Source organism: Linepithema humile, chromosome 4, assembly GCF_040581485.1.
Source record: "Linepithema humile isolate Giens D197 chromosome 4, Lhum_UNIL_v1.0, whole genome shotgun sequence".
Classification (NCBI taxonomy): Eukaryota; Metazoa; Arthropoda; class Insecta; order Hymenoptera; family Formicidae; genus Linepithema; species Linepithema humile.
In genome coordinates this window covers 12,655,026-12,678,793 of record NC_090131.1, presented here as the reverse complement: position 1 = coordinate 12,678,793, position 23,768 = coordinate 12,655,026, and the positions used below count along the sequence as shown (strand labels likewise).

The following is a 23,768-nucleotide window of genomic DNA, read 5'->3' as shown; positions in this document are numbered from 1 at the left end:
TACCTCCTCGCGGGGGGCGCAGTGGGCCTACCCGCACATCTTCCTTCTGGCAGCCGCCATGCGTGGCAATGGCGGCTGCGATGTCCTCCGCCGTGGCGAACATCTCGACACTGCGGAGGCGAAGTTCGGAATAAGTACAGGGACGAGATATCTTCGCCTCGTCCCCGACATGTTTCCTCATCTCCCCGGCGAGGGCGTCGGCCTTGGCCTCTGCACCCACGCCAGGGATGGCGATGAGGAAATTCCCCGCGAGTGTCGTCCGCGCGCGGACACCCTTGATGTCCAAGTCCTCCAGTTTAATGGAGGACTTGGCTTTACTCATTACCTCCGAAAGGGAGGCCGTCGGAGGAACCGAGATCATAACGGCCGCCGTCTTGGGCAGCCGCCTCTTGGCCCTCTGCAGGGCCTCCCTTTTCTTCACCGCCTCTGTGGGGGCCTTGGCCTTCCCATCAGTCGGCGGTGGAGGGGCTGGCTTGGACTTGCCCCCCCTCTTGCTCCTCGTCGCTTCGGCGTATGAGGGAGCCAAGGCCGAGACGGGGGGAACTGACACCCCCGCCCCCGAGTCCGGTCCCCCGTCAGCCGGGGTCCCCAGAGGTGGGTCCGCCAATCTGGCGGCCCGCCTTTTGCGTGACTCCCTCCTTTTCGCACTCCTCGAGACGGCGCCCGAAGTCGGGGGCCGCGGTTGAGGAGGGGGTTGGGAGGGGCGCTGCTTCGACGGCGCGCGCGCCGCCTCGAGGTCGGCGACTCTCTCGTTTAGTGACGAGAGGACCGCCGACATTCTCGCCATGCCATCTTTAAATATGGTGGCGACTCCCTCCAGCATCTCCCTCATTGCCGGGGTAATCCCCGGAGGAAGAGGAGGAGGAGGAGAGGGGGCCCTGGGGGGACGAGGGGGCGACAAGTCCCCCCCGCCCGAAGGTTCCTCTATTTCCATCCCCCAGTCGCCTGACTGGGGGGGGAGTGCCAAATGCACCCTGTCCACCTCCGCCCCAGTTGCCTCTGGCTGAGTGCCAGAGGGGTCCGGGACGGGGGGGTGTACGCTGGGGGGAGAGGGAGACCACCTAGATGTTCTCATCTCCCGCCGCATCTCCTCCTTCTCTCTCCGGAGGACTATTACCTCCTCCCGGAGAGTCTCCAACTCTCTCTGGAGGCGGGATAGTTCCCCGCCCCCAGAGTCCGCCAACCGTTGGCCAAAAGCCAGAACTATCTCCTTGAGGAGATAGCTGTCTTTCTTGAGGCGACCGCTCCAGTCCCCCCTGATAGAGGTGGACTTGGAGCGGATCGCCTCGATCTCGTCCGCCAGCGCGGCGGCCTCCGAGGCCGCTGCCATCGGAGACCTGTCGAGAATGTCCCGCAGGAACAAGTCGACATCTTGCCGCTGCGGCGCCGTGAATCTCGGTGGGCGGGGCAGCCGCAGGGGCGCCTCATTGTCATCGTCCTCACTATCAGTGAGGACGTAGATTTTTCTTGAGGCCCTCGGGGACCTCTCTCTCTTCTTCCTGACATCCCCCAGTCTCTCCCAAGGCTGGGGGATGCCATCCTCTTGGCGCTGCGCCATCTCCTCAATGGAGATGGACGGAGGCTTGTAAGGGCCCTGTCCATCGAGACGGGGCCTGCCTCGACTGCGCTCCAGCGGGAACTCTCCTGGATTTGGTGCGGGGGGGGCTGCTGCCTCCCCTACCTCTTCCTCCTCTTCGATCTCGATTGGCTCGTCGGCGGCAGCCGTCGACGAGGTCGAGGGGGCGTCTGGTGCCGGAGAGGAGGGCTCCGCAGGTTTGCGGTTGGCTCCTCCCCGGACCTTCTCCTCAAGAAGGTTGGACAGTTGGTACTTGCCCACCATTTTTGCGAAGAGGGGCTCCCTAGCCCGGGCTCGCTCAGTCTCGAGAGATTTCTCGAGGCTGTTAATCAGCTCGCCCGGGAAGGGACCCCCCTTCTCTAGCGCCTCCATCAGGTACTGGAGGGCAACCCCCCAGTACTTGGGGACGAAGCTGAGCTGCCAGCTCACTTCCTCGTCCCCATCGACCTCCAAAGTTGGAGGACATCGAGGCATCAGCCTCATGAACTCGTCCGCGGCGCGGGCGACACCTAGCCAGTCTTCCTTGCGGAAGCACTGGAAGGTTGACTCCGAAGAGTCAGCCAGCCCCTGCGCTACCTCACCGATAGCACGTTCACCGGTGGAGCTCGGAGTCAACTCCACCGGAAGCCCATCGCCGGATTCCGGCGCCGCTACTGCGGACGCCGTCGACGAGGGGGCACCTGGGACGATAGCCCCCCCCGCCGAATCCCTGGGTGTCCGATCACCCTGGGACCGTAACAAAAATCCCTTGCGAAACATTTCGTTACCATAGAATGTAATTTTTTAACGAGGTTGTCTTCCTCGAGAGGGTTTTCTCAGGGCCCTCCACCCTTAGGCCGGTTGCCTACTCCACGGCTAACGAGCCCAGCCTACCCGGGTTTTTTTTATGTGGTTTCCATCCACCGCCGCACCGGGCTTGGTGCGTTCCGAGTTGGACTCCTCGGGCTACGCCCCTAGAGACCGACTCGGCTTCACCGCCGTCTCCGACCCTGCCTCGGAAACGTCCGAGCGGCTCGGGGAACGGCCACGGCCCGACGAGCCCGGTGGAGTTCCAGGACATCGCCGGCCCGCACCCTCCTTCACGGCCGCGTACGCGAGGACCACGTCCACGCGTCGTTTGGCCAAAGAGGGAGGGCTCTTCCCTTGTGGGACTCCGCTTTCCCTCCATGCCAGACGGCATGTCCTAAAAAGGACATCCGCCCGAGACACAGAGGGAACCGGCACCCACATCCCTTCCCTTTAGACAGGGCCACCGAAGTGACCCCACCAGAGACCCGTCCCGCCGGAGCAGCAGCCCCGGCCAAGACAGGCCTCAACCACGGGGGGAGCACCCCCCTGGCCAGCCGCCCCACTGGGCTAACGAGCCTGGCCGCCCGTGCATGGAGGGGAGATAAAAATCTCCCCCTAACGGTGCCATGCCACCGTACATATGTATCCTGATTTTCTTTTCCATTAATTTTCGAGAGTGATCCAACCTTTGGAAATTTTATATTTTTTAGGGAGGATAGAAAACTTCTCCCTTTTATATTTTTAAAAGAAGATTGTGTCGAATTGCGTAGCGAGGTTTGGTAACTTCCCTCCTCGCAACCGACGGGGTCTGGAGAGGTTTGGTAACTTCCCCCTCCGGGAATGATTTGATGATTCGGAAAAGTACAGAAACTTTTCCCTTCAAAGGATGTAGAGTCACTCATTTCTTTTAACGAGGTTTGACGGCTTTCCTCCCCGTTTTTAGAATTGTTCAATAATTTTGGAGGGACTTGACAACTTCCCTCTCTACTTTCAGGATCATTCTTATTTTCAACGTTATTTTTAATTTTATCTTTATCTTCAATTTTATCTTTATTTTTAATTTCCCTTTTAATTTTATTATTTGACACGTCATCATTTTTGTTTACTTTGATCTTAGTTTTATTTTTACTACCATCTTCGAATTTTTCATTATTATTAATAATGTTAACGTTATTAATGTCTCTATCGTCGAGTTCATCGTTGTTAAATTCATTTTGCATCTTAAGAGTTTCGTCGCTTTCAGGTTGTATCGTCGTCTCTTGCGTTTTCCTTAAACTATCCTGGTTAAGATCAATTTTATGGTCGTCGAGCAGTTCACTCAGGGGCCTGAGTCGAAGGGTAGGCACTCGAATTTCAACTTCTTCGTCCAAAGTGCTTATGACATTCAAATAAGCTTTTCCCGACACGTTTTCCACGATAGTATCTCCCAAATATATTCCGTGCGCTAATTTGATTTTTGGTAAATAACCTACTTTTATTTCTGGATTTTTTATTCTCACGTAAAACAAGGATTCTGATCTGGGTGATGCTACGATAGTTTCTGGAGAAGAAAATGTCACGCAGTTTCCAAAAACGTTTAGTCGTTCGTGTGCGTAATCGATAGTTGAAGCTGTTTGTTTAAAGAAATCGTTTCCTAATATTCCTGATTGCGTAATCGGAAAGTCATCGGCTACTATGTGGAATTTTACTGACTCGCCGAAAAGAGTAAGAGCGATTTCTCCGAGTGTATAAACGGGGTAATTATTTATACCATTTAACTGTAAAACGTTATTATAATTAATATTTAAATTTTGAGGCACAAAATTTTCCTTAATTATGTTAGGACCGGAACCTGTGTCTAGCATAAAAGTTATGGGCAAAATCATTTCGTTAATTTTTATTTGGACAGTAGGTACGCGACTCTGTTTGTTAAGATTTACAGTTACGGGCCGAATTTCCGAAGGGTCACTTTTTACGCATTTTTCTGTGAGGTCGACGGGCGTAAGGTCTGGTCGGACCCCTGCGGTACGCCCGATTTCGAGGGGCCGTTCCCATTTCCCGTGTTTCCTTCTCTTTTACGATTATTACTTGCAATGCGCAATTGACAATTTTCAATTAGGTGCCCGTTTTCTTTACAATAACGGCAAAACGTTCCATCAGCAGAATTTGCTGGTTGATTAGGATTTGAACGGCAGTTTTTAGCTGTATGGCCCAAGTTATTACAAATTTGACAGATAATTCTGTTTTGATTATTAAGATTTGTTTGCTCGTTTTGTTTTTTCCAACAATTATTGGCAGAATGGCCCGGTCGGTCGCACCACTGGCAAATTATGGAGATCTTATTGTTAAAATTACTTATTTGGTTATTAGAATTATTTAGGCGGCAATTTTTTGCATTATGACCCGGTTTAAAACATAATTGACATTTTATGGTATTTTCCTGCACCATATTTATTGATCGTTGAGCTTGAGGATCACGTAATCGACACTTTTCTGCACTATGTCCGCGTTTTTTACAAATCTGGCAAATTAGGATTTCAGTGCCTAAATTATTTTGTTTAAAAGAGTCTGCCATTTGCATAAGTTTTCTACAATTAGCTGCTGAGTGGCCAATTTTAAAGCAAATTTGACAAATTCTGGAACGATTTTCCTGTACATTATTTCGGTCGGAGTTAGCAGGTCCATGTCGTAAATCTGTAATAGCACGAAGCTCTCTTTCTATCCGTAGGGCATCTGTTACAGTCGCTTGTACGTCTAAGTTTCGAGCGATCCTCTGCTCGATTTCGGGTTTTAGGCCTCGGATGAAACATTTACACATGTCTTTTTCTAAAGATGCTCGCACGTCGTGATCTGTTAACGCGTGTTCTGAACTACGATAGGCTTCTCGTATCTGTTTTCCTAAGAGTTTTACACGATTAGCATAAGTGACGACATCCTCGTCATTCTTTTGATATACGTTTCCTAATTCTCCCTGTAACTGATACACATTTTTAGATCCGCCGTAAATTTGTTTTAGATATTTAGTTAACTGAGCTACTGTTTCGAAATCTTGATCTCTAATTGTTCGTCGCGCCTCGCCTACTATTCGCGTTCGTAAAATTTTAGTAAATTGAGGCTCTGCTTCATAGGGCAACATAGACTTTGCCTCTTCGCATCCTTCGATAAAATAATTTAATGGGATATTTTTTCCGTCGAAAAATGGAACGGCTTCGACCGCGTATTTTAGGGTAGCAAACGGATTACCTTGCGCCATATTTTTCACCCTTTTACTGTCACTTGGACTTAGTTTAAAATTTAAGTGTTCGTTCTCACCACACGGTCTAATAGTCTCGTCACCAGAATCGTCGGAACCGTACTCGGGAGCACTAGGTTCCACTAAAAACGCTTCAATTTCAGGTTCGTTAGCGTTGAATTTAATTCGTTTAGGGACGCGAGCGGAGGAGGCTGCTGGAGTGGATGTGTGAAGTGTATCTAATGTATCTGATTTAGTTTTCTTTTTGTTTTTTATTGCGGCATTAAATTGTTCTTCTATTTTATCTTTATCGGAGTTAGACCTCGTTGTCATTCCTACCTCTCAAAAATTGCACTTTTCATCCCGGACGAGCCCCCAATTTTTATTCTTTCTATCAAGTCTGTTACGTCCTGATAGATGTAGAATTTTTTTCGTTGGGCTCGGCGATCGACGTAAACGGACCTGACCGCACGAGCCGAGCGGCACGTTTAGGACTTGCGACGGGTCAGCGACTGGAAGAGTCGTTTTTACTCCGTCAACAAGTCAACCGCTCGTGGTTCCCTTTTTGGGTCAAGGAATTGAATCCCTATTACCCGGGACGGAACCTTTGTGCGCAATTTGAGAGGGAAGGTGTGAGGGGGTGACGAACGAGGAGGGTGTGGTTAAATAAAAAAAAGAACAAAGTTTAATTTACTAAAGACAACATTTTAATTCGATTAAATTTATAATTACGATACAAAACTCAACTCTTATTCACACGTGTTTTATATTTCTATTAGTGTATTTTTCACAAGTGTGTGTGTGTGTGTGTGTGTGTGTGTGTGTGTGTGTGTGTGTGAGTGTTTTATTTTTCCGGAGGGAGGACAGAAGAAATAATAAAATAAAGAGAAATGAACTGACTTACTCGTTGCAGAGTAGTTTCGGATCGCGTTGAATATATTCGGTGGTTCTGAGCAGGCGCCCCGTTGAGGGAAGGTGTTGTATAGGCGTCGGACCCTTTTGTAAACGAGTGGGCACCCTACTGCGGGATGGTGTCGTCAGGGTGATGGGCCTTCTACTTGAGATGCACCACGAGACGATCGCGACAAGGTATCAACTGACTTTACTCTTTGATTCGCGCCCCCGAACTACTCGAAAAACTGTTTGAGCTAAACGGAATAACTGCGCAAAACTGCTTGAAAAACTGTGTGTGATTGTGTCCGGAGCCACCAGAACACGGGTTTTTATACTTTTTCTTTGGGGTAGATCCCTTTGGAAAATCTTAGGTTTTTGGAGCGGGGATCGAATAGGAATTAGTCTTGCGAGAAAATTTTTAATGTGGGGGAGGATGGCGTCATTTTTAGCTAATAGGATTGGGTTTAGATGACTAGGTTACTTGAAATGAGATAGGAAGAAAGAGGCCCTAACGAATAAGGAATAGCGTCGTTTCGGGTCCATATATGATGGGGGTAGGTTTTTGAGGTGGCGTAACCCGGTTGGTGTTAATTAGTATAGGTGGGGTGCATCTCAGTGTCTTAAGATCTGGGTGGGCGTAGTCTTTAGACCATACGATGGAATGATGGGTGGTCTATAGAAGTGCTTGCCCCGATTCTCGGCTTTCGGATTGGGTGGTTAAGAATCGGTATATAAGTTCGCAAAGCCTTGGGTCACTGATCTAATAAATTTGACAGTTTACGACTGTCGCGTGCCCTTGGTGTCGCGTGGAGAGTGCGACTAATGCATCTCGGTTTCCCAGACCTACTAAACACGTGCGCCGTATCAGGTGTCGCGCCTTCTCGGCATGCGACTGCGGTCATTCCCCGATCGTTACTCGGTAAAACCCTATCTACTAGCTAGAGTTCCCGTAGGTGGAATCCAAGAGTATGACTAGTTGGTGCCAGTTTTTTCTTTTTATCTCTTACTCTAACCGTCTGGAGTCGGTTAAGGACTCCAGCTACCGCGAAGTTTTGACTTTTACGGTTTTTCTGGCGACGATAGGCACGCTGAGCGGCCAAGGTATTTTGAAATATCCATGCTATTTTTCTCCGTGAGAAGATTCGAGCTCCTGGTGTCTCATGAGAAAAACAGCTCTGGCGTTATAATATTTCTTAAGAGTTTTGTTGGTTCCGCGTTTACTAGGTCTGGTATTTAATGAAAAGAAAAGAATCGTGTAGTCTGATCAGGACGTAACAATAGTATAAACTTATTTCTAACTTAAAGATGGGAAAAAGGTTAAAAAGCGCTATATTTTATAACAAAATTTATTTGAAATATATTGTTAAATTAACTGTCTATAGTATAAACTTATTTCTAATGATATTTTTAGGATAAGAGGAAAAATAAGGAGGAAAAAACAATAATAATATAATTTAAAATATAAAATTTATTAATATTTTTTTTGGAATACAAAGAGTATGTGTGTAAAATAATAATATAATTAAATTATAAAATTTATTAATATTTTGTAACAGCACGCGCTGTTACTAAGCGTCATGCGGGCTCCACGTGAGCACCCCCCATTTAGGGCCGCATTCCGATCCCCCAACTCGAGGGTAAAAGCTCGAAAAGGGGTAGCTGCCGGGTGGGGTAGCTGCCGGGTAGGGTAGCACCCCAAGTGGGGGTAGCGCGACCGGTATAAAAGCCGGCTCGCGAAACAGATCAAGACCATTCCCCCGAGTACGACTCGGACAAGCCCTCAGGACGCACTCTGAAGCTTCGGTCGTACTTGCTCCCATCCCGATAATCGTTCTAGGAGCAGGGCGTTCTCTGCTTCGGTCGTGTGTTCCCGGCGTTCGACTTCCTATACCTCGTCGTTCTAGGGGCAGGGCGTTCTCTGCCTCGGTCGGGTGTTCCCGGCGTTCGACTTCCGACTTCCCGTCGTTCTAGGGGTAGGGCGTTCTCTGCCTCGGTCGGGTGTTCCCGGCGTTCGACTTCCGATATCCCTCGCACGAGAGAAGTCTCTCACTGTCTTTGGACACAGCGCACCGGCAACCGTCGACGACTCAGCAGGGCTCGGATATACGCAGTATCACTTATTTTTTATTACTTTGCTCCGTACCGTACGAACCGACCGATTTAGAATTAAATAGGATTAATCATGTTCATAATTATTTAAATTGCGGCCAAACGCGCGACACGTTAAATAAACTACGCAGTCTACTCAGTATTAAAATATTTATTTCCGATAGTTGTATCCGATTATACCGTTAAGATATTAGACCGTTACAGAAAAACTCATGTACTCGTTGTTACTATTTTCTTTTATAATTATATTATTAATCCAAATGCTCTATTGAATAAATATTTATTTTTCTTTAAATTATTTTTGTTAATTTGGAGTCTCCCGATAAACCACACGAACGAATTCTGGCAAACCGACGAGTTATTCCGCGTCGTAAGAATCCGCTTCGCTAACTACGCACCGTCGTAATTCCGCATCGAAAAATCCGCATACCGTCGAAATTCCGCATCGTTACGCACCGTCCGTGAGGCGTGAAAATACGCACCGTTACAATTTTTTGGAATACAAAGAGTATGTGTGTGTGTGTGTGTGTGTGTGTGTGTGTGTATGTGTGTAAAATAATATAGAGAAAAGATATAATAATCCGCGAGTCCATCATCTGAAACAGAAAAAATTTTATTAATAATCCGAAAATATTAAGCATGATACTTATTGAATGTAATACTTACGGTTGCACATCATCGTCCGCAGAAAGCGCTCCCGCCGCCGCCTGCAATACTACCGCGGTGCACGCCGCATCACATTCCATCTGCTGGAACTGTGTATTTAAAATTTCCAGCAGACGACACCCGTGAATATTTCTGTTACGAGGCTGTTTAACTCTTATTCATAAACCGAGTAACCGAATATCGGTCGATAGGTGTTTGATAGATCTAGTATAAACTACTGCGGGATAAACAATTCTCATAACAGATATCATAGCGATTCCATAAGATAAAATCTTCGTAAATACTCGAGGGTATCTTACACTCATATAGCGTTTTCGAGTAAACGAGGTTTGAACGACCCAAGATTGGTTAATGACGTCATTGCAACCTCTCCACCAATGAAAGACTTGCATTTATAGTAAAATAGTGATTAATCAACCCTAGATCGTTCAAACCCCGTTTATTCGAAAACGCTAATAGTATAAACTACTGCGGGATAAACAAATCTCATAAGAGATATCATAGCGACTCCATATAATGAGTTTGACACCCATGAAATTCTTCTTTCACAAGGCTGTTTTACACTTATGAAAAGTAAAAGTTAAAAGATGTATGATAAAGACGTTAAAAGACGTTGCATAGATGTTAAATTAATGTATAATATATGTTTAAAAATTGTTTCAACTGAATTTAGAGCCTTTAACGCCTTTCACGATTACGAGGGGGGACGGGAGGTGCTTGAGTCCCTCTCGGACGAGGCTCGACCACAGCTATCGGCTTGTGGTACACTCCGCAATCCTTACACTTCTCGTATTTGGAATTTTTTCTATTCTGATCACGCTCCATTTTCTATACTTTTTTTCTCCACCGCGTGCACACTTTGAACTGATAAATTACTCTCTTCCGCACACCTTATATACAGCTCGACGCAAAAACGTCAATTTCGCTGTAGTAATAAACGTTAAAATACGTTCGATAGATGTTAAAAGTGGTTTAAGTAATGTTGAAAAGATGTACAAAAGATGTACATAAGATGTTCAACAATACGTTAAAGACGTTCGATTGACGTTCAAAGACGTACAATAGACGTTCAAAAACGTACAATAGACGTTTGATAGACGTACGAGAGACGTTCGATAGATGTTCCATAGATGTTCAATAGACGTTCAAAGACGTTCGATAGGTGTTCGATAGGTGTTCGATAGACGTTCTTACAAATAATAATATATTATATCTCATGAGATAGGCGATAGGTCATATTACATGGTGGATTATGTAGCGGGTAAAAGGTGGAATAAAAGTCATACAAGTGTGATATACATCATTTTATTAGCATAAATCATAGTTGTTTTACACGTTTGTTACGCTCAAACCACCATGTGGCGGCTCACCGCCACACCGCTGCACTGACGCGGCATAATACGCCGCGGCGCCGCTACGCGCCGCAGGCCTTCTACCGAGTTATGAGCTTGCGGAGACACCGCCAGGTTGCGCAGGCGGTGAAGAGCTTTCTCGCGATCAAGCTTCGATCGAAGAGATATAAAAGAGCTGCTCCGCAGATCTTTCCTCACTCACTCGCTTCAAGGCGAGCTCTCTCCAAAGACCCTTGATCTGAGTCGTACTCTGCTTTAGCAGAATTTAACCAGAGGCATATTGTCTCGCAGTTTTTCTCACGCTGCCTCGCAAGGCACGTAACAGGAAAACAGAGTCCCAGCATCGGCCGCACATTTCAACCAAGCGGCCCGCGGATACTCCATTTTCGCCGTCACCTCCTCAGTCTCTAGCTTGGAAGCTAATTCCACTAGAGTTCTGCATCCGGTTGACTCGGCCACCAAGGGACACTCTAGTACCAAGCGACGTACGAATTCAGAGACCTCTCTCTCCTCGATACACGGAGCAATCCGTAATACCGAGAGCCGAGACGGTTGCAGTTACCAGCACACCGAAGACTCGTTCCGTGGCTATACAAACTTCGCCGCTCAGAGCCTGCTCAGAGAGCAGTTGTCAGACGGAAGACCACTTCCCGAACGGAGTTCCACCGACGCCGGGAAAGGGGCTACAACGAGCAGATTCAATTGAACCGTCCTTTTTAGGACCCGTTCAATATACTAAGACGCGGCCGGTAATTTCTTACCGCGCCCGTCAATTTTTCTTTTAATTCTCGGTCTTACACTTTTACCAAGAAAGCGCCTCTGGCGCAATCAATTAATTCAAACACAACTTGTACATATACTCTCATTTTCTGACACGAAAAATAAATTATATTTTTCTAACACAAAATTGGTTTCATAACTTTTAACCAAGTCGAACCCAATCCATTGGGCAATACGCCCATACACCACTTGTACAATTTGCAAACATTCCGCATAGCGCAATGTCTCGTGTGATACCCACAACGCAAGGTTCCGATTACATCCAAGTTCGTCAGGCGTGCGATATCTTCGTAATCCACATCGATCGTTTCGATCTCTACATCATCTTCCAAAATCTCGCACAGCCACTTTTTCTTCTCGAGTCCTTTCACGTATATCGGAGGCTGTTCCGTACCAATAGCATTGTTGATAAGATTTTTTATCTGACTGTACGAGACGTGTCCATCTTCCCATTAGAAGCCGTGGTGGTGTATCCGTAACCAACACGCCAGCGATTTTTCCGATTTTGTTAACAAATACTACGGTACGTGTTCACGAAATACGTAATAAGATAACGTTTCGCCATCTCGAAGTACCGCTACCTCTTTCACAATAAAAATGTTGTTGAACGCGTAACCTTGCAGATCGACGAAAATTGGTACGTCAGACATCGTCGTCGACCGTCGGAAAACTGATATGTCCGCGTACGCATCTCCAATTTATAAAAAAAATCATACGAGTCTGCGCACAATGTTGTTCAGTGGATTATATTCAACCATTCGATCGTGTATAATGAGACAATAGGCGGTGGTGTTGGCCGGTATATTTTCCTTACAATCAAATTCTATTCGCACGTCAACGGTGGCGCTCTTGACAGAGTCGTTTTGTCGCGAACAATCTATGACTACGAACGGACCGGCTTTCGAGAATTCATCGATGTCCAAATACGTATTATCGAATCCGTAATAAGCTTTGCGGAAACGCGCATACATGTTGTACAGTATAGCGTATCGATTTCTGTCGAAATCCAAGTTCATGTCGTCGTACGGATAAAAATTTGAATTCAGATGCAGTCTCACTTTGGTGAGTTTACAAGCGTCAAATTGCGTAGCGTTTTCAGACAGTACGTTTTTTCGACCGGTTTGGAGAGCAAAGATTACGTATCGCGGTTTTTCCAATTGCGTCGCGGCTTTGACCGCCCAGGAAGGCTTCGTTGTATTCTGCAGCAGAGGAAATTCGTACAGATTCCACGAACGGAAGCACACGCTCAGATATCTTCCGCTTTCCAAAGTTCGAAGAAGAGACAGCTTGTTGACTTCGCTCAGAGATACGTGCGGCATTCGCCACTGTATCTTGAGTAGTTCGATCGTTGGATTCGCACCGACTCGTCCAACGAGACAATTGTTATCGTTGCGCGATTGTATCAATACAAGTTCGTGACGAGCGTTGATTACAATCCGTTTGTAGTCCTCGCAGAATCCTAAAAGAGTATTGAGCGGAACGCAAAAATTAAAGTTTCCATCGAGCAACGGATTTCCATCCGGATTCCACGATGCGTATTTCAGCGTCTTGCTCTTCTCCGTCGTCAGCGATACATAGTTTTTGATCGTGCTCGTTATTCCAACGTTTCTGTTACGATCGATTTCAACTCCGTCGAGCTCGTATCGCATTTCATCAAACATGAACGCGACACAATTATTTCCCATTATACACACGTTATCTTTATTCTCATTGGCAGGAGTAACGAGTTTTCCTTCAATGTAGAGAAAACTCTCACACGGCAACGTGTACAAATCCTGTTGCTATATAGGTATTCGTATCTCGTCGCTGTGTCCCAACGTCGTGTTAGCGTACGGATTGTACGTGTGCATCTCATATTTCACAATACGCTCGTCGAAGACGGGCTCGTCAGCGATGTCGAGTATATCCATCTCTTTAATCGTTTCTCACAACGAATCCCAATGATTTTAAAAAGTTTACGTTCGTCGTACTGAGCCTCTTGAATGGCGATGTTTTCTCAATTTTCGTTGTTCTCTCAATCACTCGCTGTTCGTTCAACACGAGCATTTCCTCGCACCACGTAGTCGCAAGTGCAGTCTGATGGTAATTTCCTCTCCGCGAAAATCAATCAATCGTCCGTCTTGATCCACCACGCGCAAAGTGATATCGGTAACGCTCCTCGCGATGACCGGAAGGTAAATGATTTGCGCCGGTGTTTCCGAGACTTTATATCCCGGAGGCACGTTCGGTGAAAATTCGTGTATCGTGTGCACCAACCTGTCGTTGGCGTACGCACACGCGGTAATGCTGCATTCCACTCGAATAATGTTTACGTTGATGATGTTTACCGAGGAGTCTGATTCGTGCAACTTTCTCGGTTCCAATATACGATCCGTCGAAAATCCAAACAGCGGTCCGATGGTATTCGGTTTGGCGAAATTTATTCGAAAAGCGCACATGATTTCACTCTTCATGGTATTAACGTTGGGACGAAGTGACAATGGATAATCTTGCTCTTCACTTTTTCCTCGTTTTTGCAGTATCGCGCGTTTCAGATAAGAAGCAATGGCGTCCAATTCGTACGATCCTTCGGAAATTGTAATTTCTTCATCATTGTCATCGAAATAAAATTTATTGTTCGCTACTGTCACGTTCGGAATCGTGTTGTAGGTCTCCATCGTGGTTAGACCGAGCTCGTAGTCCCCATCGCTCAAGTCTATCGGTAGAAAATAATCCACCGTGAGAACGCTGCTTTTACCGCTTAGAGTGAGCGTCAGCGACATTGCCGAGATTCTATCGACGACTGATGTCGATCGATAGCGGATCGATTTTTATATCTATTTTCTGGAGGAACAGGAGGCACAATTGTCCGCAGATCGTTTGATCGTACGTCTGGTAGACTGTGCGATTGTACGTTATCGTTGTATCGGTGCCTCCGAGGTAGCGTGTAATCTCATTCGGCGGTTGCAAATTGCCAAAGCTGTCAAAGTATACGGCGCAATCGCCTCTCTTGGCGTACGCCACCCAATGCGTGCCCGGCCCGTCGACATCGTCCAAATTCACGATACCGCTCTCATTTTTATGTATCTTGTCGGGTAAAGCGTTACGCATGTAGACACCTCGGAAATACGGTATTCGCATACGCTTCGCCAATGCGAACAACTGTAAATTGGTGGTGGCACCCGCGGGCATCTCTATCGTTTTTTCGACGTTTTTTTTTTCTCTTCAATCCTTTGCCCCGCTTGTACGGAGCGAGATAAATCCCCCGTCCTTCCATTGCTTTATTGTGACGTTTCGTCTCTTCGAGTTGTCGTCGCGCAGCCTTAGAGTCATTCACCGCCTTTGCAACACCCGCCGCTCCACCGGCAAGCGAACCGATGACTCCCAAGAGCGGTAACAACGGTAACATACCACCGCGTTTCGCCGCCGGAAGCGTTCTCCTCTTGGTCTTCTTCTTCTTTCTCTTTGTCATACCCATCCCCAATTTCGTCTTTGCTTTCATAGCAGCCCATACGGCGGTAGCAGCGGCCCTCTCACCGAGAGTCGCGTCCGCAGCGGTGATCCGTTCCCGCGCTTTATCGGCGAGAACGCGATCGGCAGCGTGGCGGTCCGCTGATTCGCGGTTTTGCAAGTACGCGATGTCGTGATCGCGGCACGCCGCGTCCAACGGATTGATACCTTGATCCCCTCGCGCGAGTCGTTTCCGCAGACGAGTCCCCGGCCCGCAAAATTGGTAGCCGGGTATATGCAGCTCCAACGGTAGTCGATTTATCACACTGTTTAGTAAACCGGCACCCTTGTATCGTTTCATAGAGCGTGAATTCTAACGTATCGCGTGTAAATCATATTTCCAACTGAAGTGTGTTTCGACAGCGCTCACCTATAAATAGGAGGCGCGTATCGATCATTAACTAGTAGAATATCAAAGTTTGTCGGACGACGAAGTACAATGAATAACCGGGATAATAATAAGGAACGGAAGGAGGTGAATGTCGCAAACGTGTATTGCTAATCGTGTGTTTGAAACAATATTTTTTTTTTTTAGGATAATGTCCGAATCATGTATGGAAATAGAGATATTTTAGATCTAGCAACAAATATCCGAGCACCGCTCTTTCCAACAACCGATGCTGCGCACTCGTCGCGTAATAACAAGGATGAGAAAGAGTCTGGTAAAAAATAAAATTTTTACAATCGTACACGATCCGTGTAAAAAACATGGATGATAAGACGCAAGGGGTTTGTGAGAAGACGTGCAGACATGGTAAAATGTTGCCAAACACTATACGCGGTATCATTTGCGGTCCTTCGAATTGCGGTAAAACCAATGTAATAATTAGTCTGCTGGAAAGTCCGAACGGTGTACGTTTCGAAAACGTGTACGTGTACTCGAAATCGTTGAATCAATCAAAGTATCGGTATCTCGAAAGATTGCTCGGATCGATCGATGGAATCGGCTACTTTACATTCTCGGACAACAACACCTAACCTAACACAATTGTACCGCAGCGAGGCATTACCGAATTCCGAATTCGTCTTTGACGATATAGCGTGCAACAAGTAGAATGCGATACGCGAGTACTTTGCTATGGGTCGACATTCGAAAGTCGATTGTTTCTATCTGTGCCAAACATGCAAAAATACCGAAACATCTCGTGCGCGACAACGCGAATTTACTCGTAATATTCAAGCAGGATGGAACAAACCTTAAGCATGTCTATAACGATCATGTGAATACGGACATGACGTGTGAAGATTTTAGTACATTGTGTCACGCATGTTGGCAGCACAAGTACGGATTTTTAGTGATAGACAAGGATAGTACGATTAACGATGGACGATACAGACGTGGTTTTAACGAGTTTGCGGTACCGCGGAATGGTTAGTTGTTCTCGAGACGTTGACGATGACGCTCGACACGAAAGATATTGACGAGAGGGAGAAAATCGCGAAGGAAATCGCTTGTACGAGCGAGTCGATTCGCAAAAAGCATCGGACGTTGAAGACGGGTAGAGTGGAACATGAGGCGCAATTGGAGAAACGGTTGAAACCGATCGTAGAGCCGTTGAAACGAATCGTCGAGAACATCAAGGGTGACGATGATTCAGTTGACGATCTCGAGATTAAAAACGAACCAGACATCAAACGAAAGCGGACAAGCTCTGAGAAGAAGAAAATCAAGCGTACCTCGTTGACGACACCGATACAGATCCCATTGACGTCACCGATACAAGCCTCGACTCCGTTCCAGCCGCAAAAATTGGTGTTTGAAGCGCCGACATATTTACCGACCGAAAACGTGTTCGAAACCACGGACCCGTCTTTCGTAACATCCGTGAGACAGACAATGCAAACGTCCGATGGTCGGGAAGCTCTGTATGGTCAAATGGGTCCGCTGGGTCAAGAGTACATCGGGGAGCTCTTGAGCGGTGACAAGAAGAGAAGGATCGATAACGTGTACGGTGTATACTTCAACGATGCGGGAACGTTTCTCGGAGACAAGGCCTTCGACATTGATAGAGACGACAATGTGATTGTGGACGGTGTGAAATACGCGGGCACGCCTGGTCTGTTTGAATTAATATTTAAAAAACTTCCCGACGATACGCTGTGTACGGAGGATGACAAACAAAAGTACAAGAGCATACTACTCGCTACTAACGCTCACAGACGCGGTCATAACGCGCATTTACCTATTTTAGGAAACAAAGGACACAAATACAAACATATCATCACACCTCTGATATCTAAGAAAGGTGGAGGTGTTGCACATTTCGACAAGAGAGGTGCGGGTCACACGTTACCCAAGTGTAACATACCACAGACCATGACTGTGACCGACAACGCGGTCGATTACGTGCACTGGGATGATCCGAACGAATTGGTGGATCGCCTTCGATTGCTGGACGCCTCCCGTCAGGCGGGAAACAACGCGCACGACAACGAGTTTCTCTCGATTATCGAGGAACTGCGCGAAGCTGGTCTGATTATAAATTGATCACAGCTTTTCAACTATCGCCAGTATTGCTCGTGCGATGCTACAGGAATGTCTATCAACAAATTCGGACTACAGCTAGGAGGAGGAAGCGACAGGGTGACGAGACAGAGCGGCGGAGTCTCGAAGAATTACGTGCGCGAGCATTGTCTCTGCAAGGATGGTGAGGTTTTCAACGCCAAGTCACGCGTAATCAGACATCTCGCCGACCCTGAAGCGGACATCGACGCCATCAACAAGCTGCATCTGGATCATCGCCTCAAGCTTATGAGCGATCGTGAGAATCGAGATCGTATGCTCTGTGAAAATTTTAAGCGAAAAGTACTTTCAAGACTCGAAAATTCGGAGAATACCGAGCGGACCTGGAAGAGAGACCACGACGATTACATCGAGACCAGATACGTGACGTTGGAACGACAGATTCACGATCTGAGAGGTCTCCTCGACGAGAGTGTAGCGCGACTCGATGGAAAACTTGTCGATCACGAGCGAGAGACGAAGAGTCTTGTCGAGCGAGAGATTCACAATCTTCGTAGAGCTGTGAGAAAAAATTTCATCGAATACTACGATGAGGCGATGAAGAAGAAGAAGCAGAACGAATCGCAATGAGCAAGAAGAAAGCGGTGAGCCTGGAGAGGAGATCGCTCGTGGACGAGCTCCACGCACCGGCGAGAAGAAACTTTACGCGTAGGCCAGTCGTCGTGAAAGGATACGACGATTTGTGGCAGGCTGACATTGTCGAGATGAGACCGTATTCGCGATCCAACGGCGGCTGCAACTACATTCTAACCGTTATCGATGTGTTGAGCAAGTACGCGTGGGCCATGCCCTTAAAGACCAAAGATGGAATTGAAACATCCAAAGCATTTTCCGCGATATTTAGGAAGAGAATTCCGAAAAACGTGCAGACCGACCATGGAAAAGAATTTTACAACAGAGATTTCCAAAATCTTGTCAAGAAACACGGCATCAATCATTATTCGACATACTCGGTTATGAAGGCTTCGGTGGTGGAACGATTCAATCGCACGTTAAAGAATGAAATGTGGAAGTTTTTTACGCTCACGGGATCGTACAGGTGGATCGACGATTTATCGCGATTGGTCTCGGAATACAACGGTCGTAAACATCGTACAATCGGTATGCGCCCGATCGATGTCACTCCCGAGATCGCAAAGGGACTCTTGAGCACCGTGTACAGTAATATAAAAATTGCCGCGCCGGCGAAATTCAGGGTGGGTGATTCGGTGCGCGTGAGCAAATTCAAAACTGTATTCGAGAAAGGATACACGCCGAATTGGTCGACGGAGGTGTTTAAGATCGCCACGGTGCAACGTACCAATCCTGTGACGTATCTGATTAAAAATTATCGCGGAGATCCGGTCACGGGAGGCTTTTACGAGTACGAATTGCTCAAGACCGCTCAACCCGACGTTTATCTCGTGGAAAAGGTGTTGCGCCGAAAGGACGATAAGGTGTTTGTAAAGTGGTTGGGATTCGACAATTCGCATAATTCTTGGATAAATAAAGACGATGTATTGTAATAAACTATGTATATTTTACATTGCATTATAATAAACTATTATACATTTATATACAATGATGTTCTTTATTACTACAACATGTTACAATATATACATTTAAAATTAACAATGATAATAATACATAAAATATTAAAATATATAAATTTAAAACTATGTAAATTACTAAGCATTATTTACAAATGTATCTTGTAATGTCCCCATGGTAGAGTGTCGGTGGAACCAGATACGACGTGCCGCTTATCGTCGTACGGACTGAGCGCGAGCTTCGACTCCGACACGGTGTACACCTCGTGCATCTTTGAGCGGATGCACGATTGACGCCGCGTCAGCTCGATTTCGTCGTTGAGACACCGAGTGTAATCGTCGAACGTTATCGTTCTAGCGATTACATTTTTCTTTACGCCTTTCACCTTTTTCGTATCTTTTTGTCCGGCGACTCTCAACGCGTACATCTTCGCTCTCAGTCCGACAAATTCCGTCATGATCGCGCCGTTATTCTCATCTTTCATCAGACCGGGTACTTTCTTGTTGGCGCGCGGTATACCGTAAACGTTGTCCTTGGAGTAGTCGCTCGTGTCGAATTTGGATATATCGCGTTTCATATCGTGATATACGTCTTCGCAATGTAGAAAGTATATCAGACTGTCGGTATCGGTATACAAAATTTTACATTTGTTGCCATAGAGAGGCGCCATGTACTCGTAGTGAAACTCGTACAAGCAGGTCTTGGATATGTCGAGGATACACATACCCACGTAGATCGGCTTGTCGAATTTCACTTCGAGTTTTCGCAACTCTACGGCGACTAGATTCTCCGAGAACACGCTTCGACTGTGGAAATTCGGTTTGGCGATCATAGCCTCCGCTCCGTACCGATCCTCCCACTGTGTAAGGAGCCGTACATCCGTGTAATTTCGCACATTCTCCATGGTTTTGCCAAAAACCACGTTGTTCATCAATTTGTATAAATTTTTCTCGAAATCGTTTGTCGCCCGTGTCCGAAATTGTGTATTTAATTCTATGTATCTGCGGAGCCATGGAGATTGCGCGAATTGCAGTATGCGGTGAATTTTTGCAATTCGCACACCATGTAGCACGCATTGCTGCAGATTACGGTAGTGAAGGACATAACGCTACTTATCGTACAGCGTTGCGAGTAACTTGAGCTCCCGCTTGCCGGGCGGCTTATCGCGCGTCGGGCAGAACGGCAGGTCGGCGTGCGCGTCGTGAAGATTCACCGGATACTCGAGATCGACTTCCAGCATATAACCGGTAGCCGAATCGGATGCAACGGACATTACGTCAAAGTTTTCGACATTTTCGACCCATCGAAATTTGGCGTAGGGCAACGGTTGACACATTGCTCAGCCGTACAAGTTGTTTACATCAAAGTACATTAGGTACGATGATGGTTCCGATGGATCGTACGATGACATGTATTTGTTGTTGGCGGCGGCGTATCGGTTGGAGCATTGGCTGAGACCGCCGCGTATACCGCGCTCGACAAACAGCACTATATCGATGTCCGTGAGCAACCCGAATTTTACGCGCGTGTACTTCATCATAGCGTCCCACGTGTACCCCGGTAATGTGTAATACTGAGCGGGATCTAAACCGTAACTCTTTATACACATGTTTCGGAAATTTTCGAAAATATCCGCCAACAAAAGAACGTCTGTTTTCAAATACAAATTGCTGTATTGACCTAGATCTTCGATCGAAAAAGTTTGCCAGACGTTTGTCGCGTGCGCGTAATCGCTCTCGGATACCGTTTCTCCGGTGAGCGAGCTGTAAAACGATTCGCGCGATGGTAGGCTTGTGTCCCGGAGCTTGTCGACGCTGTCGACGTACTCGTAGGGAAACACGCCTTTCCGAGTAAGCAGATTGAAATTTTCCGCGGATAAATGACTAAATTCGGAACGTGTAATTTTTAATTCGTCCGTTGTCAGATAAGATGCCAATTTTTCAAGACTTGTACTGAGAAATCTGAATGAATCGATGAATCGTAATTTGACGCAAATTTTGGAATTTTTATCCTCGGTTTCTTTAACATTTTTAGTGAATGAAATGTAACGTTCTATCGTCAGCGGTAACAATTCGACGCTGCCTTCGAAAGCATTGGCAACGTCTTTAATAATGAAATGCGCGTCGTAACCGGATAAATTGTGAAATATCACCGGGATAACGTGGGAGTCTTTGTAATTTAAATTGCACGACGAGTGCGTGGCACCGCGGTAACGCCCGGTAAGATGACAATGATCGCGCACCCGCGTATCATCCGGTGTAAACGGTTTCTCGCACACGTGGCACGTCGCGGTGCTACGGAATTTTTCCGATTCCTCCCGCGTAAGATCCACCATGGGGACGACGGTAGTGAGGATCGTTTTCACACGGCGCGCCAAATCGTGGAGTTCATTGACGAACCACGCCACGCAATCCTCACCGCGATAAGACTTAAAACTAGATAAAGAATTATCGTACGTACAACTTATATAATATCCTACACTAAACGCTTTGTGATGCTGATAGGCGTATGTGGTGCCGTCTTGTCCATCCTTCTTCTCGAGCGTACATTCGAGATCGGCGTACACTACAAACGGGAGCCGCTCCTTCCGGTTGTAGTTGCTGAACGTCAGCCACTTTTTGTCCTCGCTGGGGAGAACGACGGCGCAATCGTTCATCTTGCCGCAATCGACGCTGTGCGCCGATAATTTCTCCTGTGTATAAAAGTAATGTAGACACCTGTAATAATTTGTGTGATTAAAACTGCGAATAAGGTTTCGAATTATTTTATACGTATATTTTTACTTACCGATCGCAAATGTACTTTTTGCCATTTCGCTTGCTCAATTGCGAGCTCACCAACCGCGACATATTTTTTATGCATGCAAAATGTGCATTGTTGTTTCTGTGCACGTACAACAAATTGACGTGCTTCTCCTTCTTGTTGCTGGTGAGACGCAGAGGGACGATTTTGGAATCTTGGGTGGTAAAGACGTTGACGGAGATGGTGTTCAGTTTCTCAAATTTTGATATTTGCGGAAGCGTCATGGGAAACTCGATACCGCACAGATTCAGCACCGTCGAGTAATGTGGATATTCGATTGTTCTTTCCGGGTGTTTTTCCGCAGGATACAAGGCTGCTACCACTGCCCACGCGAAACACGCATTATCGTTTGATTTCACGTTGACCACTGCCTTTTTTAACATAATTTTCCGCGGTAACTCGATGTGGCATCCCGCGCGTAGAGGATTCAACTTGTTGACGTTGATTGTTAGGTTCAGGATACGTGACAACGCCCATCCGCTATCGCGTTCCTGAAATTCCTCCAGAGATGCCTATATGACGTCAACCACATGCTTTGTGTACCACTCTTGCAAATCAGATGTTGGATATATCTCTTGATTCTTCGTGGCGATGGTCTTCACGGCTGTCTTGTTACCCGCGATAAATTCCCCGTTGAACGCAGCATTGATTTTAACGTTCCCATGCTCCGCCATGACGCTCTTGATCCGCTCAATAACCGTATTTCTTATATTTTCCAAAAATTCACGAGGATCGATGAAGTCGGAATTGACAACCGCACCCGTCAGCACACGGTTCCTAAACGCCGTCTCGATCTCCTTCCACGTGTAGCCCTTCTTCTCGTATCCGCCGTATCCAGCACCAATGGGCACAAAACGCTCATGCAGGGTGTTCCTCACACCCTCCAGACGCACAATTTGCGCCACCAGAGAGTTGACTACTCCGGTTCGTTGCTTTTTGCGACATTTTTCCCTCAGAGAATCGAGGTACTTGTCGCACTCGCTGTACCACGGGGGAAAGTCTCCCAACGTTTTGATATTCACTGCTCGTACGGTAAGATCGCGCTTCTTCTCCATTGCGAATGACTTTGAAAACTCGTAATTTTTCCGCGGGCCTTATATACCCTTATTGTATAAACATTGCTATGACGTAATCTATAAACCTGCACGAACCTGCAAATGCCTGCAAAGGTTCTAAAAATAGCGATGACGTCATTATAATAGTTCTTAGAACTATAAATCAGTTTTATATAAACATTTTAACATAAACATTATTATATAAACAGTCCTTATCTTAAATCTGGCGCTCTAAGAGCGGCCTAAAAATAGCTATAACGCCATTATAATAATTCTTAGAACTATAAATCATTTTTATATAAACAATCCTTATCTTAAATCTGGCGCTCTAAAGGGCAGCCTAAAAATAGCGATGACATCATTATTTGATGCAAAATGGCGTCTTTTAGGTAAACCTGCATGAAAATTCTAAGAAATTTGAACAATAACGCCTTTGTAAATAGTTCTTAGAACTATAAATCATTTTTATATAAACATTTTAACATAAACATTATTATATAAACAGTCCTTATCTTATATATACAATCCTTATCTCTCAATGACTCATGTTTGTATAAACAATCCTTATCTTATCTCTTCCAGGAATTTATGTAATCCGATACCTTCCCCTCTCCCCCGCACCTCCCTCGTCACCCCCTCCACTCCAAATTTACTCCCTCTCCTCTAAAACGATGACGTTATTATCCCCTCTCCTCCAGAATTACCCCCTCCCCCTCAACCTCTTCCCCCCTTCACCCGCGCACCCCCTCAGATGCCTGGGTCAGATCTCCCATAGTATAACTACTATCAAACAGGTAAAAACAAGCGTTTACCACCCTCAGTCAAATGGAGCATTAGAGCGCTCACATCATGTATTAGCTGAATATCTAAAACCATATATTAATCAAAATCAAAATAATTGGGATTCATTTCTAGATGCCGCTATGTTCTCTTATAATACCGCTTATCACGAAGGAACAAAAATATCTCCGTACGAACTAGTATTTGGACG

The 23,768-nt window shown here is 46.3% G+C and overlaps 2 protein-coding genes across 2 annotated transcripts; both read right to left on the bottom strand.

The window, feature by feature from the left end:
* Nucleotides 1–19,042: 19,042 nt before the first annotated feature.
* LOC136999705 (uncharacterized) lies at nt 19,043–19,675 on the bottom strand. The gene has a single exon (XM_067354261.1). It carries the CDS (start codon nt 19,642–19,644, stop codon nt 19,069–19,071), a length of 576 nt encoding a protein of 191 aa, XP_067210362.1. The 5' UTR covers nt 19,645–19,675; the 3' UTR covers nt 19,043–19,068.
* A 2,028-nt stretch (nt 19,676–21,703) lies between these two features.
* Nucleotides 21,704–22,777, bottom strand: LOC136999531 (uncharacterized). The gene is made up of 2 exons (XM_067353872.1): nt 22,325–22,777; nt 21,704–22,234 (listed from the first exon to the last, which is right to left on the bottom strand). Exons 1-2 carry the CDS (start codon nt 22,775–22,777, stop codon nt 21,704–21,706), a joined length of 984 nt encoding a protein of 327 aa, XP_067209973.1.
* Nucleotides 22,778–23,768: the final 991 nt, after the last annotated feature.

What these genes read in the sequence shown, in the direction of transcription:
- LOC136999705 (XM_067354261.1), bottom strand. Translation starts at nt 19,644, where the DNA reads ATGTGTATCCTCGACATATCCAAGACCTGCTTGTACGAGTTTCACTAC.
- LOC136999531 (XM_067353872.1), bottom strand. Translation starts at nt 22,777, where the DNA reads ATGGAGAAGAAGCGCGATCTTACCGTACGAGCAGTGAATATCAAAACG. An exon ending in TCGCGGGTAACAAGACAGCC is followed by an intron (nt 22,235 to 22,324) that starts GTGAAGACCATC and finishes GACGTCATATAG; the next exon opens with GCATCTCTGGAGGAATTTCA.